Here is an 18,325-nt window from a genome sequence, read left to right as displayed (position 1 = left end):
CATCGCGGCCCGCGCCCGCCCGGGGACGCCGCGGGCGGCGAGAAGGAAGCCGGGCCGGGGCCCCGCGCTGGCCTCGCCCGCTGGCTGGGCGCGGGGAAGCGCGGCTGCGGCGGGAGCGCGGTGGCGCCCGCTCAGATGGGCTCGGCGCGGCGCTTCTAGCGCGGGCGGTGGGAGGAGAAAGCGGCGGCGGCGGCCCCTGCCCGCCCCTTCCCGCTTCCCCTTCCCCTGCGCCGCCGCGGACGCCCGGGGGAGGGGGCGGGGAGAGCGGGGGACCCCGCGGCGGGGCGGGGCGGGGCCTCACCTCCCCCGCGGACTCGCGGTCGGTCCAGAGGCGCCGCGCAGGTGGGTGCCAAAGGTTTGCATCTGTCCACCGACATTCTGAACGCGGGAGTCGGAGGGCGCTGCCATCCCGCTCACTTCTACCAAGCTCGACTTTCCGGTCTTATCACTTCTCCCCAGTTCCCATCCCAAGTCTAGCCTTAGTAACTCCGCTGGCCCCTGCAAGAGGGGCCTCCCCGGCCGGCACCCACCTAGCCTCACCCCAGGTTCAAAGGCCTTGATCAGGTCATGCCCGTTCCGGAAATCGCCTTTGAAAACTGGAGAGCGTTGATGATTGTCCTTCTCTGCCATCTGGCTTCCCCAGAACAACACTACGTGATGGTGTCAAGCCCCACCATCCCCATTTTTAGTCTTTAAACGGGGAAAAGCCTGCTGACTTCGTTCACCACAGTGAAAAGATAGATGACCACAAAATATTTCCAAATGCAAAACCCTTTCGAGGAGTTTAGGGCAAAAGTCTTAATTTGGGATCTAAGTTGCTTAGAGAAGGTTCTCAGGATGCCAACACATTATTTCAGATTGCTACATATTTCTGATATGGTGTACACCATTAGCACCAAAAAATGAATGGGGCTCCCTGGAGACCCAATTTACTACCACTGAAATGTGTTAGCATCGAGACAGGTAAATGAATGCTCTCTGGAGCTGAGAAAATTGCCCGTCCCTAAGAACTAGTATTAGGGAAGAGCAAATCTAGCCCATTATATCTATATCTCTAAAAAGTAATGAAAAATGTGTGTGTGTATGTGTGTGTGTTTTCAGGCTGAATATTAGATGGAGAATGTATTTTTCAATGGTAGATCAAGGTAAGTGGTAAGTCCATTTGCTTGACTTGAAGAGCTATATTTCAGGCAAGGTGCCTAGATTTAGACTTAAAGAGGGAAAAATTCCAAACCTGATAGCTACTTACACTAAAAGCTAAAGAAACTGTGGGTTGCATGAAGATTTGCAAGTGTGTCTCTACACTGGATTTACATTGGTTTTCATTGCATTTTGAGGCTCTGGAGTTAGGAACATTTGGATTCAGGTCCCAGATCACTGCTCACCAGCTGTGCAACCTTGAGCACATTACTGAACCCCATCTGATCCTCAGTTTCCTTGTTTCAATTAAGGATATTTAGGATAACAACCTTAAATGATTGTTGGAAAGATTAAATTAAATAAGATAATGTGTGGAAAGGACTTCAACACAGAACTTAACACTATACTCAATAAAATACTGAGGTACAGAAAGCACCCTGTGATAGTCTCTCTCTGCTTACCTGGGCTGTAAGAATATCCTACAGATGAATATAGCCAGGGGTGTTTTCTGCTGAGCTGAATTCCAACCTGCTGTGACTCTTCCTCCCATAGTGCACTGAGTACAGAGCTCAAGTTCAACTAAGCCAAACCCCTCTGGATGCTACTGCTGCCTTCCCACTAATCTGCACTGTAATGGTAAACACACTCCACAGGTCTCCTTTATTTGAGACCTTTAGTGGCTTTCTACTTGCTTCTGTCAGAGAAAGCAGGAAAGAAGAGGCAAGCTGAGGTGGATTCCTTAGTCCAAGAGGGAATTTCATTTTGAAAGAAATGGCTTTCCCTAGGCAAGACAGGAAAAGGAGTGAAGTTTCCTAAATAAATCTAGAGGGGAAAATGTTCACATTCATTAAAAATAAAAAAATTAAGGATACTTCCTCATACTGGGCTGACTTAAAATTCAGTAGCTTACATCAATTTAAAAAATGGGGTGGGGGCGGGAGTGGGGGAGCTGGGAACCGTGCCCCATGCCTGTAATCCCAGGGATTTAGAAGCCTGGGGTGGGAGGATCACAAATTCAAGGCTAGCATCAGCAATAGCAAGGCCTTAAGTTACTTAGTAAGACCCTGTCTCTAAATAAAAAATAAAAATAGCTGGAGATATGGTTCAGTGGTAAAGCACTCTTGGATCCAATCCCTAATACCAAAAAAAAAAAAAAAGGTGGGGGGGAGGAGTAACCAGGTGTGGTGTGTGGTGACACACACCTATAGTGCCAACTACTTGAAAGGCTAAGAGGTAGGAGAAGGAGAATTACTTGAGCCCATAAGTTCAAGATCAGCCTGGGCAACACAGTGAGACCCTGACTCAAAGAAAGGGGGTCAGGGGCTGGGGATGTGGCTCAAGCGGTAGCACGCTCGCCTGGCATGCGTGCGGCCCGGGGTTCTATCCTCAGCACCACATACCAACAAAGATGTTGTGTCCGCTGAGAACTAAAAAAAAAATAAATATTAAAAATTCTTTCTCTCTCCTCTCTCTCACTCTCTCTTTTAAAAAAAAAAAAAAAAAAAGAAAGGGGGTCAGGGTCTAGAAGTCCAAACTTCAATTATCTGTTCTAATCCTGGCTTAGCCACTTTCAGAGCCATTAAAGAAATTATCTCCTTCAATGTGTGTGTGTGTGTGTGTGTGTGTGTATGTGTGTCCTGTGAGGTGGAGGAGCTAAGATTTTGACAATATTATCAAAAGAACCACATAGACCAACAGAGACAATGAAATTGTAAATGGAATACCTAATTCCCTTCTCTTTCCCCAGTTACTGACTGGGACATTTTGGCATCCTCCTCAGTTGTTGGACTAAGGCAAATTACAGTAGAGCTGAGAGAGCTGGATGTGTCTCCCCCAATAAGCCTCCAAGAATCAATCTCTCAATTATACCAATTCTTTTTACCAAGAAGACAAGTCCTCCTGCTCAATCCCACCCTCACCCCAGACACACTGAGCATGCTCTCAAGGGCACCACTGTGGTATCTGCCATAGCAACAGCTGAATAACTGGAGATGCTCTGACAGCCCACCCACTCCTGAGACAACACAGCTGGCCCAAGGGGCTCCTCATTAGCAAAACTCCATGCCTCATCCAGACTCAAATGTGTCCGACCCTAGGTGACTCAAAGTAATATGCTCTTCTTACAGAAGGATTCCCATCTTCTCCTGGAATTAGAAGAAACAGGACAGAAACCTCTGTCCCTATCATTTCAGTACTGTCTTCCTTTCATATCCTTTTTCTTTTCTCTGATAAACAGAGAATAGGGAATAGAGACTCTGAAATGACAAATGAAGAAGACAAGTTGTCAGAGTTGCATTCATCTTAGGACCGGGAACCAAAGGAAAAAACTTCCTTTTTTAAAAAAAAAAATTTATTCTATTTTTAGGTGTAGATGGACACAACACAATGCCTTTATTTTTATGTGGTGCTGAGGATCGAACCCGGGTCCCACACGTGCTAGGCGAGCACTCTACCACTGAGCCACAATCCCAGCCCCCAAAGGAAAAAACTTCTGATGGTAATTCATGTTAATACAAAATGCCCCACAGCACCATTTTAGGTTGTCCTCAATGTCCCGGCCACCACCTTCAGCACTATATTAGTTTGCTATGGTCATCACCATAATAAAGTAACACAGACTGAGTAACTTAAATAACAGAAATTTATTTTCTCAAAATCCTAGAGGTTAGTTAGAAGTCTGAGATCAAGATATAGGCAGGGTTGGTTTCTTCTGAAGTCTTTGCTTAGCTTACAGATGGCCATCTTTGTGTTTCCATCATGGTCTTTGTGCATATCTGTCCTGATCACACCTTCTTTTAGGACACCAGTCATATTGGATTAGAGTCCACATATATGACCTCATTTTACCTAATTGCCTCTGCAAAGGCTCTATCTCTAGAAATTGTAAACCAAGAAATCATAAATGAGATTAAAATAAAGCAAAATCCATTGCAGAATAGATTTGCAAATCTGGAAACAGGCTCAGCCAGATGGAACCAGTGCTTTGCCAAAGAAAAGTGGACTTGGATTCTTACCAAGGCCAGCAGTTGGTAACTGACATAAATGAGGGTGGGTGTAAATTTTCTGTGTGTCTTGGAATGTCCAGGTAGAGGCAAAACTGGTCACTCTAGTATTCTCAAACCTTGCATGATAGTATTAGATTTAGGATGTTTCCCTCTGGCTGATTCAGTTCCTGATGTGACGTCTGCAAACAAAGCACTCTTCTGTCAGGAAATCTCTAAGGCTCAGGATAAGATTTTTATTTTTATTTTTTACCATGCTGCAGCATTTTTTTTTAAATCAAAGTCTGAGGTTGTATGAGGTAGTAGGGGTTAGGACTTCCACTCGAATTTTGGGGGGACACAACTCAGTCCATCACAAGGACCAAACCAGAAGCCTCATCAGATATGATTTCCTGTGCACAGATAGTTTCTAGGGATAATTTCATTCTCTCACAGCAGGAAACAAAAGATATGGAATCTTTCTTTCAACTTCCCGGAAGGTGGTCTAGATATGGAAGATTTTGTAATGGGAAAATCTCAGAAGCGAGATCTTTCTCTTTATCAAGACTAGAGTTGAAAAACATGATTAGCAGCCACCAAACATGCAATACATATCATCTTGAACCTTTACTGTCAAAGTTAGGTTTGGGGCTGGGGGTATAGCTCAGTTGGTAGGGTGCTTGTCTTGCATGCACAAGGCCCTGGGCTCAATCCCCAGCACCAAAAAAAAAAAAAAAGGTTTTGGAGGGCAAGATACAATCTGCAGTTGGGAATCTATATGGGAGTAAGTCACTATATGTATTAAGGTAATTCTAGTTGCTGTAACATATAAACCCCTAAATCTTAGGGGTGCAGACATAGAGATCTATTTCCTTCTCATATTACATCTAGTGGGCAGCAAGATGGGAGGGTTGAGCAGGTGGCTCTGTTTCACAAAATCATTAGGCACCCAAGATGGTAGAAACTCTGGTATTTTCAACATGCGACTCCCATTGGGGCACTCAATTTAAAAGCAAGATGTTGCCAGGTATGGTGGTGCATACCTGTAATCCCAGCAGCTTGGGAGGCTGAGTCAGGAGGAAGGCAAGTTCAAAGTCAGGTTCAGCAATTTAGCAAAGCTCTAAAGCATCTTACCAAGATGATGTCTCTAAATAAAATATAAATTGGGCTGGAATATGGCTCAGGGATTAAGCTCCCCTGGCTTCCAATAGTACCAAAATAAGCAAGTTAAAAAAAAAAATCAAGATGTTGGTTCATTCTAAGAGTTACCTGTCAGGAAGGGTCAAGGAGAATGCCCATTACCAAGGACAAGGAAATACTCCATTCCATGTCCTGTGCATGTCAAGATCACAGACTTTGCATTAAAGTGGAGAAGGACTCTTCAACAGAAGAAGGGAGAGTTGACCCTGTAGTCTTAGATTAACAGACTACAGAAAGGCTACCTGAAAGGAGTGGTACTGAAATACATTTAAAAGAGGTCACAGCATTTGTCCAGAAAATAATTTGGAACCTACAAAGGGACAATATTTGGCCAGTAGAGTAAAACACTGAGAAAACCTCTTTGTTAATTGAGATTTTTAGCTTTTTGAATATGAGGCAGGAAGTTCTTCTGAATATGGAGGGCTGCCCTAGGCACTGGCAGCCAGCTGGCAGAAATCAAGAGAGAAAATAGAGGATCAGGATCAAATAGAAGGTTTTCAAGGATCCTGCCTAGGGGTGGTGAAGCAAACTTCTTCCAATCTTCCAGCTTCCATTGGCCTAAGTGCAAAGGGACCGCTGGGCAGTTATTTTTCGGCTGCAACTCTTTCAATGGAAGAGGAGCAGATCATGGTGGACAATGAGCATTTCTGCTCCATATAAAGGAGTTTCATGGTTCACAGTGGCCCCCAACCTTAGGTGTGCATTAGTGTCACTTGTGGAACTTTAAAAAATGCAAGTGGTAACTGGTGTGATGGTACAGCTACCCAGAGGCCTAGACAGAAGGATCTCAAATTCAAAGTCATCCTGGGAAACTTAGCAAGACCCTGTCTCAAAGATTTAAAAAGGATGTGTGTGTGTGTGTGGGGGAGGGGGGCGGTACTGGAGATGTAGCTTGGTGGTAGACCACTTCCCTGGAATAAGCAAGGCCCTGGGTTCAATCATCAGTATTGGGGGATAGTGGGGAGCATGTGCCTGGGCCACAGTGCAGACACTCTAATTCAGTAGGTTGGGGTGATGCCTGGAGGAAATCTATATTTTTAGTCTTCACTGGTAATACCAAAGCAGAACCAGGCTTTAGAGTCACCAGTGTATTCTGGAGTGTATGCTTCTGGCATTGCCTCTCAACAGCTTTAAAAATCACTTTTCAGGGTTGAGTTTAATTTAGTTAGTTTTACAGGGCTGGGGAATCTTACTTCGGGCCTGCAGCAGGCTAGGCAAGTGCTCTACAACCTAGTTCCACCCCCAGTCCCTTCTCAGGTTATTCATTGTCAACAATGTTATTTTAGTTGGCTTCAGTTTTGTATCTGCTGATGAAATAAGTTTTCACCATGATAAACCCCAAACAGTACTGAGAGCAAATACTTTTGAGCAGGTTTTCAATAACAGAGTACATATAATGATTAATAACATGCTGTGATTTATTTCTTATCATCATATGACACACTAAAATAACTCAGGTGTGTAGAATTGGTAATTTATTGATTTCTGAGAAGTTCACAGTTGTTCTCTGTCCCATATAATCATTATATTTAGAAAGCTCTTCTTTTTGTTTTTGGTGATTACATTTTTTTTTAATTTCCTTTAAGTGTGCTACCAAAAATAAGAATAAATTAGACTTTCGTGATTTCTAAATTCTAATGTAATCATTTAGAAATTATTACTGGGCTGAGGTATATCTCAGTGACAAAGCACTTGCCTAGTTAGTATGTACAAGGCCCTGGGTTCAATACCCAGCACTGCAAAAAAAAATTTTTTTTAAATAAAAAATTACTGTATAACTATTTGAAAACAATGCTAAGTAGGAGTGGTGCAAGCCTGTAATACCAGCAGTTTGGGAGGCTGGGGCAAGAGGATCTTAAGTTCAAAGCCAGCCTCAGCAAGTTAGCGAAAGGGCTGGGGATGTGGCTCAGTGGTGAAGTGTCCCTGGACTCAATCTCTGGTACTAACAAAAAAAAGGAAAGAAAAGAAAATAGTGCTAAATACAAATGTTATATATTAAAAGGTCATCTTAATTAAATATATTAGAATTACTTTCTTCTCCACCTATTCTCACATTGCTTTTTATACATGTATTGTTCAATTGTTTGTATATATATTTCATTTATATTTAACATATTTATTTATAATAAGCTATATAATAATAAGCAACTATATAATTAGTTGCTGTGTTTATAAGATAGTAAGCTCCTGAAGGCTAAAGTTAATGTAATGCTCACTGTCATTATCTTCCACAGTATGTTACACAAACAAGCATTCAAATATTCATTACAGGGCTGGGATGTGGCTCAAGCGGTAGTGCGCTCGCCTGGCATGCGTGTGGCCCAGGTTCGATCCTCAGCACCACATACAAACAAAGATGTTGTGTCTGCCGAAAACTAAAAAAATAAATATTAAAATTCCCTCTCTCTCTCTCTCTAAAAAAAAAAAAAAATATTCATTACAATAGCTGGGCAGAGTAGCACATGCCTGTAATTCTAGCAACTTGGGAGGCTAAGGCAGGAGGATTGGAAGTTTGAGGCCAGTCTGTGCAACTTAGTGAAATCCTATCTTAAAATAAAATAAGAAAAGGACTGAGAATTTGGCTCAGTGGTAAGGTGCCTCTGTTAATCCCCAGTACTGAAACAAACACACACACACACACACACACACACACACACACACACTCCCCCCGCCATTACAGTGACTGGAAATCATACAAACCATTTCACTTATTCAGTATCGAGTATGAATGAACCACTTCCCCTGCCTTGAGGAAGTGGGGGGAAGACAGAAGGTAAAGAAATAATTACATAAAATAGGAGCTGAGGATGTGGCTCAGTGCACAGTGCTCGCCTAGTATACATGAGGACCTGGCTTCTGGCTTCAGTCCTCAGCTCCACCACAAAAACATAAAACAAACAAATAAAATAAATAAGACATAAGGTCTGTGATCTGATCATAAGTATGATGGAGAAAAGTAAAGCAGGAGAGTGGGATTAAGTATTACCGGAGGAAGGAGAGCACTTCAGTTTTACATGGGAAAGTCAGCAAAGACTTCAAGGAAGCTTGACTTAAACTTAAAAACTGGGATTAAAAAAACCATCTGGGGGCAGAGCACTGAAAGGATGGGTAGTAGCAGGCATGAATGCTGTGAGGCTGGAGCATGCTAAGGTCCCTACAGAGCCGCAGAGACCCCAGTTTGTGGGGGGTATTGTGTGTTGAGGGGTTAGGGAGGAGACAACAAGCGGGAGAACATAAAAAGAAGAGGCCAGGGAAGTGGTGGGGCACCCTGTTTGTTATTTTAACTTTGACTTTGACTCAGTGAGATAAGAAGGTTTTGAGGGAAAGGGTGACTTTTCTTACATTTAACAAGGTTCAGTTTTGTCTCAGTCCTTTCCAGCTACTAGAACAGAATACCATAAACTAGGTAGCTTAAAAGCAAGAGACATGTATTTCTTGTCATTCTGGAGATTGGGAAATCCAAGATCAAGGTGCCTGCAGATTCAGGATCTCATTTATTTCATGTAGGTCTACTTCCTGATTCATAGAGGGTGCCTTCTCTCTGTGTCCCCACATGAAAGAAGAGGATGAGGGGTTCTCTGGGGTCTCTTTTTATAAGGGCACTAATCCCATTCATGAGCCACCCCCCCATAACCTAATCATTTACCAAAGGCTCTCCTTCTTTTCTTTTTAATTTATTTAAAAAGGATTTTTTTTTGTAGTTGTAGATAGACAGGATGCCTTTATTTTATTTGTTTATTTTTATTTAAAAAAATTGCAGTTGAACCCAGTGCCTCAAGCATGCTAGGCAAGCACTTTGTCACTGAGCTACAGCCCCAACCCATTGCTCTCCTTCTTATACTTTCACATTGGGGATTAGGTTTCAACATGAATTTGTGTGTTGCAGGGGGACACAATCACTGAATGTATATCAAGTTTGCATTACGAGCCAGGCATCACACCTGGGTGGCTCACACATGTAATCCCAACGCCTCAGGATGCTGAGGCAAGAAGATCACAATTTTGAGGCCAGCCTCAGCAATTTAGTGAGAGTCTGTTTCAAAATAAAAATAAAAAGGGCTGGAAATGGAACTTAAGTGATGAAGTGCCCCTGGGTTCAATTTGCCAGTACTTCTCCCAAAAAAGCTGGTATTAAGCCTTGGGGGAGAAGAGTGAAAACGGGGGAAATAGAGATTAGTGTAAGAATCCAAATAACAGATGATGGTGGCTTGGGCCAGGACATTGGCAGTGGAATTGGTAGGCAGTGCTCAGATGCCAGATACATTTTGAATAGCATTTTTTGGGTTGTAAGAGAAGGGCTATCAGTAATGGCTCCAAGGCATTTAAGAGTAAATAGAAGGATGGAGTTACAGCAACTCAAGTGGGGCAGACTTGAGTGCACAGGTTTGGAAAAGAAGCCAGTAGCTCTATTGTAGATAATGTTAAGTTTGAGATGCCTATAAGATAATGCATGCCTATAAGGAAATGCAAAGAGGCATATGAAACGAAGGCTGGAGTTCAGGAGAGAGATCCAGACAGATGATATAAATAGGGAGTTTTCAACCTACTGTTGGTATTTAACACACTAAGACTGCCTGAACTCCCAGGTCAGTGACGGTAGCCAGAAAAGTTCAAGGACTGAATCCTAGGACACTCCAAAGTCTAGACATGAGAGGAAACCCAGTATAAGGCAACAAGCAGAAAGTATTTTGAGGAGGGAGTGAGCGATTGTGCAAATGCTTCTGGGAAATCAAGCAGGAAGGCTTGAGATGGGTAACGGAGAACTGACGCTTGGATTTAGCAATATGGAATTTAGTGGAGACTTGACAAGAACTGATCAGGAAGCCAGATTAGAATGGGTTCAAGAGAGTTGGAGGTAAGGAATTAGGAACAACGGTAGGGGAAACTCTCTCAAGAACTTTTGCTCTGAAAGCAAAGTAGTAATGTGGAGATACCTAAAGAAGTAGTGGAATCAAGTGTTACAAATACCTGCCCAATCCAGGCAAGGTGGCACACACCTGTAATCCCAGTGACTTGGGAAACTGAGGCAGGAGGATCACAAACTAAAGACCAGCCTCGGCAATTTAGTGAGCCCGTCTCAAAATGAAAAATAAAAAAGGGATGAGGATTTATCTCAGTGAATGGGGGAAGGCTGAAGGGCAGGGGGATGCCCCCATTCTGCTCCCCAGCCTCCACAGGGCTTGGTGTCACTTGCCTATAGTTCTAGCTACTCCTAAGGCTGAGGCAGGAGGATGGCTTGAGCCCAGGAGTTTTCTGGGCAAAGATCCCATCTCCTTGAACCAAAAAAAAAAAAAAAAAAACCTTACCAAGAATGGAGAAATAGCATGTTTGGGGAGGATGGGCACCATCAGAGAGAAACATTTGGTTTTCAGAGAGGCAAGGGAGATTGGCTGTGCTATGCTTTTGACTGGGATGTGAGGAAAGCAGGAGGGGCTGCCCCAGGTAGGAGCTGGGTCAGTCATTCCATCCAGAGGAAGAAGAGGGACAGGGAACTCAGAGTTGAAGGGCCACAATGGCAACAGGAAAGCAAATGTGGGGGAGGAAATTAATTACCTGGCAGGATAATACATGAGTTCTTTGCATTCTCCAAGTGTTCTGATATGTATTATTACACAATTTCACAAGATATTAAAAGAAACAATTCATTTTGACACAGGATTCTGTAATGTAGGCAGAGCAGTTTTGAAGCCTACTCTCTGTTCCTGCACTAGTGTCAGAAGCGACCCCTAGTGGTTCATTTGGACCACTATTTTTTTTTTTTTCTTGTTTTCTTGATCTTGGAAGTACAAAATAGCAATGTCCACATTATATTACTCTTAAGGAAATACCTACAATTCACAGTTAATTTAGAAGAATAATGTCAGGCATTTGAATAAAATAAACTCGAACCATCTGCAGTTCAATCTGGAGTTGGTATTAATTATCATTCTAAGAATTTCCCCTCTAAGTACATCACTGTCTGCAGCACCTCCAAGACTGATGTATATTGTGATTCTTGGATAAGTGATTTTATTAAATCCAGAGAAAGGACAACTGGCAGTCCATTGCTGATCCAAGGCTGAATGATCTTGATTCTTACACAGAGTACAAACTCCTCATATTTTTCTTTATTGGTTTCACTTGATTTTTTATTGTTAGTGGGTTTCCTCTGCCTGGATTGTTCCCTCATCCTGGGCCAGTTAACTAATTTCCTCATCAGAGTCTCTCCAGCTCTTCTGGACTGCCTTAGATCTCCCCTGCTATGCAATCTTTCAACACCTCGTGCTCCTTTCTGCCTCATGCCATTTTCCCCAACTGTAATGAAACAAGCAATTCTGCAAATATTGTTTAATGTCTGTTTTGGTAAATCACAAGACTCATAAGGTCAGAGACTGTGTCTTGTTTATTTGCCACTGTTTCCTTAAGCACTTAGCTCAGTGCTCAGCATATGACCAATACTCAATAGGCATTTATTGAATGAATAAACACGATCCTGCAGGAGACTCTTACCAGGCTCCTGTTGACATCTTTTGGATTCCACTACAGAGGAAATTGCATTTCAGAAATGGATTCTATTTATAAAATATAATTGGAAATTGCTTTAGGTGCACCTGAGACAGATGCAATAATTTGTTAAAAAAAAAAATCATTCCAACTATTCTTTCAATAGTACAATCTATAGGATCGAAATGTTAAGTTTTTGGCCTCCTTACCCCCGCCCCCAATACTGAGAATTGAGTGTAAGGCCTCTTGTATGCCAGGCAAGCACTCCATCTGAGCTATATCCCTGGCTCTTTTTAAATTTTATTTTATTTTTTTAAAATAGATACCTTTTATTATTATTATTTTTTCTTTTTTGTGGGACTGGGGATTGAACCCAGAGCTTTGTGCATGTTAGGCAAGCACTCTACCAGCTGAGCTATATCCCCAGCCCCTTTAAATTTTATTTTGAGACAGATTCTCACTAAACTGCCCAGGCTGGCCTTGAACTTCTCATTCTCCTGCCTCAGCCTCCTGAATAGCTGGGATTAGAGGCACTTGCCATTCCCCCTGGCAAGTTTCTAGCTCTTAAACAAAGCAAATCTTTACAAAGAAGAACTTACTGGAATTGTTTTTCAAAGCAGAACCAAGGAAGATAAAATAAAATGCCAATACAAAAGGAAGTATAATAAGACCATTTCACACTGCATAGCCAGAACCGTGATCCTAACCCACAGTCCCACTTTTTCTCAGACATGGTATCATTTTGGTGCTATAGGTCTCAACTCAGCAAAAGTACCACCAGAAGATATGGGCTTGTGATGGGTTTGTGATAGTGTTTGCCCATATGAAGTCTTTATGCCATCCAGCCTCATCTTTGGAATCCTTCTGAGTACTTTTACTTATCTCCAGAGACAACCAGTTGTGAAATATTATATTGGCCTACATTCTCTGGATTCTAGACATATGACTTGGAGTCAAGTGGGAAGACAGTAAAGTGCTCTGAGCAGGAAATAATTTTTGTCTATCTGGACCATCTGTTTCTGAATATATATACATACATTTATATATATGTGCATATGTATACACAAATACATAAATATATATACATACACATACATAGCATGAAGAGTAAACCTAGGGCTTTGCACAAACTAAGCACATATTCTACCACTGAGCAACACTCCCAGCCCTTGAAACTTTCTAATCTTCTCCCACAACCCCGATTCCAAATAATTTGATCTCTTAGGTGTTATATTTTGGCATATTTGTTTTTTTGCTTTTGCAGAACTGGGACTTGAATTGAGGAGCAGCAGACCACTAATTTATACCTGCAGCCCTTGTTATTTCTTATTTTGGGACAGGGTCTCACTAAGTTGGCCAGGCTGGTCTTTAACTTGTGATCCTGTAGAATAGCTGGGATGTTGTAATCCTTTTCATATAGGCCCTGAAAAAGATTCTTTTGCTGTTCAAAGGCAACATTGATTTCCTAAGATCACTACTTTATCATTGTTTTTAATGGGAGCATATATGATGATTAAGCCCACTCAGTAAGAACTTCTTTTGTTTTGGTATTTTCAGATTAACTATCAGAATTAATACAAGGATACTATACAGGTATATTTCTGGGATGAACCCTCAAACTTGTGCTTCCTTCTTCAGGCTTTTCTCATTTTGTTCTTTTGAATGGCTCCTCATCATCTCTTCAGGTCTCAGCTTAAATGCTGTACTCACAGAGGCTTGGCCTGACTACCCAATCTTATTTATTTATTTATTTAAAAAAATTTTTTTTGTAGTTGTAGATGAATAGTATGCCTTTATTTTGTTTTTATTTTTATGTGGTGCTGAGCATAGAATCCAGTGCCTCAGGTATGCTAGGCAAGCGCTCTGCCACTGAGCTATAGTCCCAGCCCCCAATCTAATTAATTGGGCTCCTACACCCTTAGTCTCTCTTATAGATTCTGTTATTTTTCTTCATACCATTTTTATAGGTCATATATTTGCATTCACTCATTTAGTTCTATTTCTCTAAAATGTAAGGTTCCCAAGGGCAGGGACCTTGTTCATTTTGTTCACTTTTGTATTTCTCAGCTCCTTGAACAATCCTTTACATGTAGTGGATACTCCATAAACATTTGTTTTCTAAATGAGTATTTCTTTGATTGTTTCACTTATGCTTGTTCTATCACATTTTAGTTCTTACAATTGCACTGTTACTCCCAAGGGGGGAGGAGAAAATTACAATGCCCCTTCCTTCCATCACTGGGTACTGAGGATAGCAAATTCTGCTCATTTGCTAAGAAGCTACTGGCTTCTCTTGGGAAACTGTCAAAGACCCAAAGGTGCACAATTATTCTACTAGTAATAGCGTGACTGAGGCAATCAAGAGAGTTGTCAGAAAAGGTTTTAAAGTTACATTCATTGGATTCTTGGGCACCCCAAACTGTAAAACACTAGTGAATTACAGAATAAGCAGAATGCTGAAGTTTTTTAAAAAATTTGCATAACGAACCAAGGCATCTTACACCATCTGTAATTCAGATGTACACAGCCTTCGCTCCAGGAAGCTGAGTTCCTGCAGCAACCTATCTGCCCAATGGGGGGCGGCAGCATCTTAGTAACTCACTCCCTGAAGATGTGTAGGTGGGAGGAGAGATTCGCGTTCAAAATCTTTTTGACTCTACCCACACTCCGTAGCGCCTTAGCCCGCTCGAGTTTCAATGCGCGTTGTTGCTGGACGAAGCGGAGTCCTATACACCGCCCGCTGCTCTCCTGATCATGGCTTCTCCGAGTTCCTTCACCTACTATTGCCCTCCATCTTCTTCCCCTGTCTGGTCAGAACCGCTGTACAGTCTGAGGCCCGAGCACGCGCGGGAGCGGTTGCAGGACGACTCGGTGGAAACAGTCACGTCCGTAGAACAGGTGAGGTGGCAGGACTGGGCGAGGCGCCCGCGCGGGGCCTTCTGGGAGCGGCAGTCCCATCCGCCGGGCTGCCGGGGTGCGGAACTCAGCGCGGAACTACGCCTCCCACAGTGCACCGCGGCGCCCTCTCTGGCATGCTCTGGGCGCCCAGGCTGGGGCTTCCGAGTGCAGCGTTTGTGGGGCCGTATTGGGTAGGGGTCGTTGTCAGAGTTGAGGTTGGGAGAGAGGATGGGCCCGGGTCTTCTCTGCCTCAGAGAGCAGAGAGAACCTGTTCTGTGTCTGGAGCCCTGAACAGCTCGGGCGGATCAGTCAGTCCACTTCATTCTGCTGGGACGTCGGGAGGTTCAGGGACAGTGCACTTTCCTCCACTTGCTTGCAATTTCGGGACGCCGAGAGGACCGAACGGCCAGACTCCGTTCAGGCCATCCCATAATCTGTTGATTTCTGACAGCCGTGCCAGGTTCGGGCCTGCCTCGTGATGGGCATTTTGGTGGCTATTTGGGCACCAGTTATGTATATGTTGGACACAATATTAAACGCTGGAAGTACAGAGAAATAAAACAGTTTTTGACCAGGAACCTGGTTGGGAAGACAGGCAGGAAAACAACAGTTTGGAAGGTGCAAAAATAAAATACGAATTTTGAAGTATTTTTCATTCACTAAGGCCTAGAGATAGAATTGAAACTTATCATTTTGAAAAGTGGGAAACTGTAGTGAACTACAGTTTCATTTTTTTTCTCATTCCCAAACTGGAATTGTTCCCAAATTTGTTGTTGTAGAGCTGTTTAACCATCTGTTACTAGGAGGAGTGGTCAGGATGATTCTTTTTAGCACTAACAAATAAACATCCTGCTGCTTACTAAAATAAGATATCTTAGTAAGATCAGTCCCCACGCTTATTAATCTTGAAGGGAACTGCTTTGTTTTTCATACCTGAATCTGGGTGCCTCTATGTAGGCAAAATTAGTAGCAGTAATTATTTTACTGTACTGTTAGGACTTTATATATAATTATACATTTATAATAAAACAAGGGCTTGAATGCATGGTTATATGTTTAGTAGCGGAGGGAATATTTCATGCTTTATGAGTTTAATGAATAGTAAAGGAAACCCTTACCTTTTAAACGTAGTTCCTCAGGTTAGTTAGTTCACCAGTGTATCCTACAAAAGTCTTTTGCAAAGGAGCACAAAGACATCTCCCATCAGGGAAAAACCTACAGGATCTTTGCAGTGTTCCGAAGTGATGAATTGTTGAGTTGATTCAGGACAATTCTGTTTTCTTTTGATTTGACTTTAGACTATGAGATTATCTTTTCTTTTTCTTTTTTGCCTTCTCATCCCTGATGTTATTCTTTATGTAGTTAACTGAATTGACCTAGAAGATAAGCTAGGGGAGAAAAGGAAATCAGAAGTTGGTCTGTTAATTAAGAGGCCAATATAGAGACTTCTATGGGTTGAGAAGCAAATTAAAAACAGGGACATGATAAGGAGTAAATTAAAAACAGGGACATGATAAGGAGTTTTTCTGATCTGCTCTTTCTCTGTTTTATATACTGCTACACCCCATTTCCCCCTCGTAAATTGCTGAAGTTCCTATCTACTTAGTCCTACGTGGAAAACACCAACAAAAATAAGCAGGAAAACAGTAGACACAATGAGCAATGCAAAAATGGATTTAAGGTCCTTCATCTTCAAAGGACTAGGCCAAGGCCAGGGCTGAGAAAAGATGCTAGGTCCTGATATGTTATTATAGAGCATCTTTCAGACATGGGCCCAAAGATATGATAGGTAGTATAGCATCTTATATTTCTTTTCCATGTCATAATTAGCTCACATTTTAGGTTTTAGATGATTAGTTGCAGTTAGTAGAAAGAAATGTGGTATCTCATTCTGTGGCTTTCTCAGTGTTTTAATAATCATGATAGCAACCATTTATTTGGTCCCATCACTGTAATAAATGTTCTCTGTACATTGTATCATTCATTGCAGATGAGAATACTGAGGTTAGAGAAGTACCAGATTGGTAAGTTAATGATGATACATTCATCAGAAACAGCAACCTTGTTAGGGTATCCTACCGTTGTTTACAGAGGATGCTCTTATTCTTTTGGTTTTGACCGAAGCCTCCAAATATTCACATGGATTTACTGACTGCTCAGTTTTGTGCCATTGTAAAAAAAAAACAAATGCTGGGCTGGGGTTGTGGCTCAGTGGTAGGGCACTTGCCTAGCACATGCAAGGGCCTGGGTTCAATCCTCAGACCACATAAAAATAAATAAATTGTGTTCAACTACAACTAAAAAAAAATAAATGTTTAAAAAAAACACACAAAAAAACAAATGCTTGTCATTTCCTTTCTGATTATCAGGAGACTTATTTATTTGGAAGAACCCTTTGCTGGGGGTCCTCTGTTCCATTCATTTTTTAAAAAATATTTTTTTAGTTGTAAATGGTTTTTTTATTCTATTTATTTATTCATATGTGGTGCTGAGGATCGAACCCAGGGCTTCACACATGCCAGGCAAGTGCTCTGCCACTGAGCCACAATTCCAGCCCCTCTATTCATTCTTTTAACAAATATTTGATGGACTTTTATGTGTTAGGCTCTGTTCTAGGCACTTGGCATAAGTCAGTGAACAGAGGAGATTGATTTGATGTTTTTAGGAAACTTGTTCCAGGTCAGGGAGGTGTCAATTAAAGAAAAATATAGGTCTGGAGGTGTAATTTAGTGGTAGAGTGCTTCCCTGGCATGCACGAGGTCCTGGGCTAGTCCCCAACTTTACCACCACAAAATTAATTAATTAGTTTTATTTTAAAAATAATAATAAATAATTAGACATGCTGTGGAGATCAATAAGGAGGAAAACAAGAGGTGTTCTTGGAATGGTGAAAGATAAAACTGATGTTACATTTGAACTGAGACCTGAAGTACATGAGGGAATAAATTATGCATGGATCTGGCAGAAGAATCTTCTGAGGAGAGAGGAGCAAGTGCAAAAGTCCCGAGGCAGGAGAGAGCAAGAGAGGAGATGGGATAGCACAGAACCTGATGGGCTGTTTATAAGTATTTTAAAACTGGGAAACCACTTGGCTAGATAGTGTTTATTTATCTCCTAGATTCACTCGGTGCTTTTCCATGCAGCTCCTGAGGTACATCAGATTCCCTTGCCTAGTGCTGCTGGTTGTTTTGGGACATGGAAATATTGCTAGGAGGTGAGAAAGAGGGAGAAGAATACAGTGTATTTCTTCTCTCCTGCAGGGTTGTGTGGGCTAGAGTTTCTCTAGACTGAAGGTCACATCTCTCAGATATCTTTTCCGTACAGCTCCCTGTCTCCCTTTCCACTCCTTTCCTTCACACCTTCAGGTCTAGAAGGGTTCAAGTGCCCTGGAGTTCCCCCGCTCCAGATGTTGTATTCGCCTTTGTGGGTTCTCTACATCTGCCCACACCTTTTTAAATAGTTCCCATGTAAACTCTCCTGGATTCACCTACTTTGTGCCATCTGTTTCCTGCCAGGACTCAATGATCCATGATCAGAGCAGATAGTGGGGAGGCGAGGGTGGATGCGGGGAAACCAGTTAGGAGGCTATTGCAATATCCTGGGTGAGGTGATGACAGCTTAGC

The 18,325-nt window shown here is 42.3% G+C and overlaps 1 protein-coding gene across 1 annotated transcript in view; it reads left to right on the top strand.

The window, feature by feature from the left end:
* Window positions 1-14,344: 14,344 nt before the first annotated feature.
* Window positions 14,345-18,325, top strand: part of Fntb (farnesyltransferase, CAAX box, subunit beta) — a 74,818-nt gene continuing 70,837 nt past the window's right edge. Inside the window, exon 1 of the mRNA XM_026385124.2 lies at window positions 14,345-14,702. Within this exon, the coding sequence (XP_026240909.2) occupies window positions 14,559-14,702 (144 nt within the window). The 5' untranslated portion in view covers window positions 14,345-14,558. The remainder of the gene's footprint in view (window positions 14,703-18,325) is intronic.

This window comes from Urocitellus parryii, chromosome 6 (assembly GCF_045843805.1).
Source record: "Urocitellus parryii isolate mUroPar1 chromosome 6, mUroPar1.hap1, whole genome shotgun sequence".
Classification (NCBI taxonomy): Eukaryota; Metazoa; Chordata; class Mammalia; order Rodentia; family Sciuridae; genus Urocitellus; species Urocitellus parryii.
Note: the sequence above shows the minus strand (reverse complement) of the source record. Positions and strands in the feature narration are given on the sequence as shown.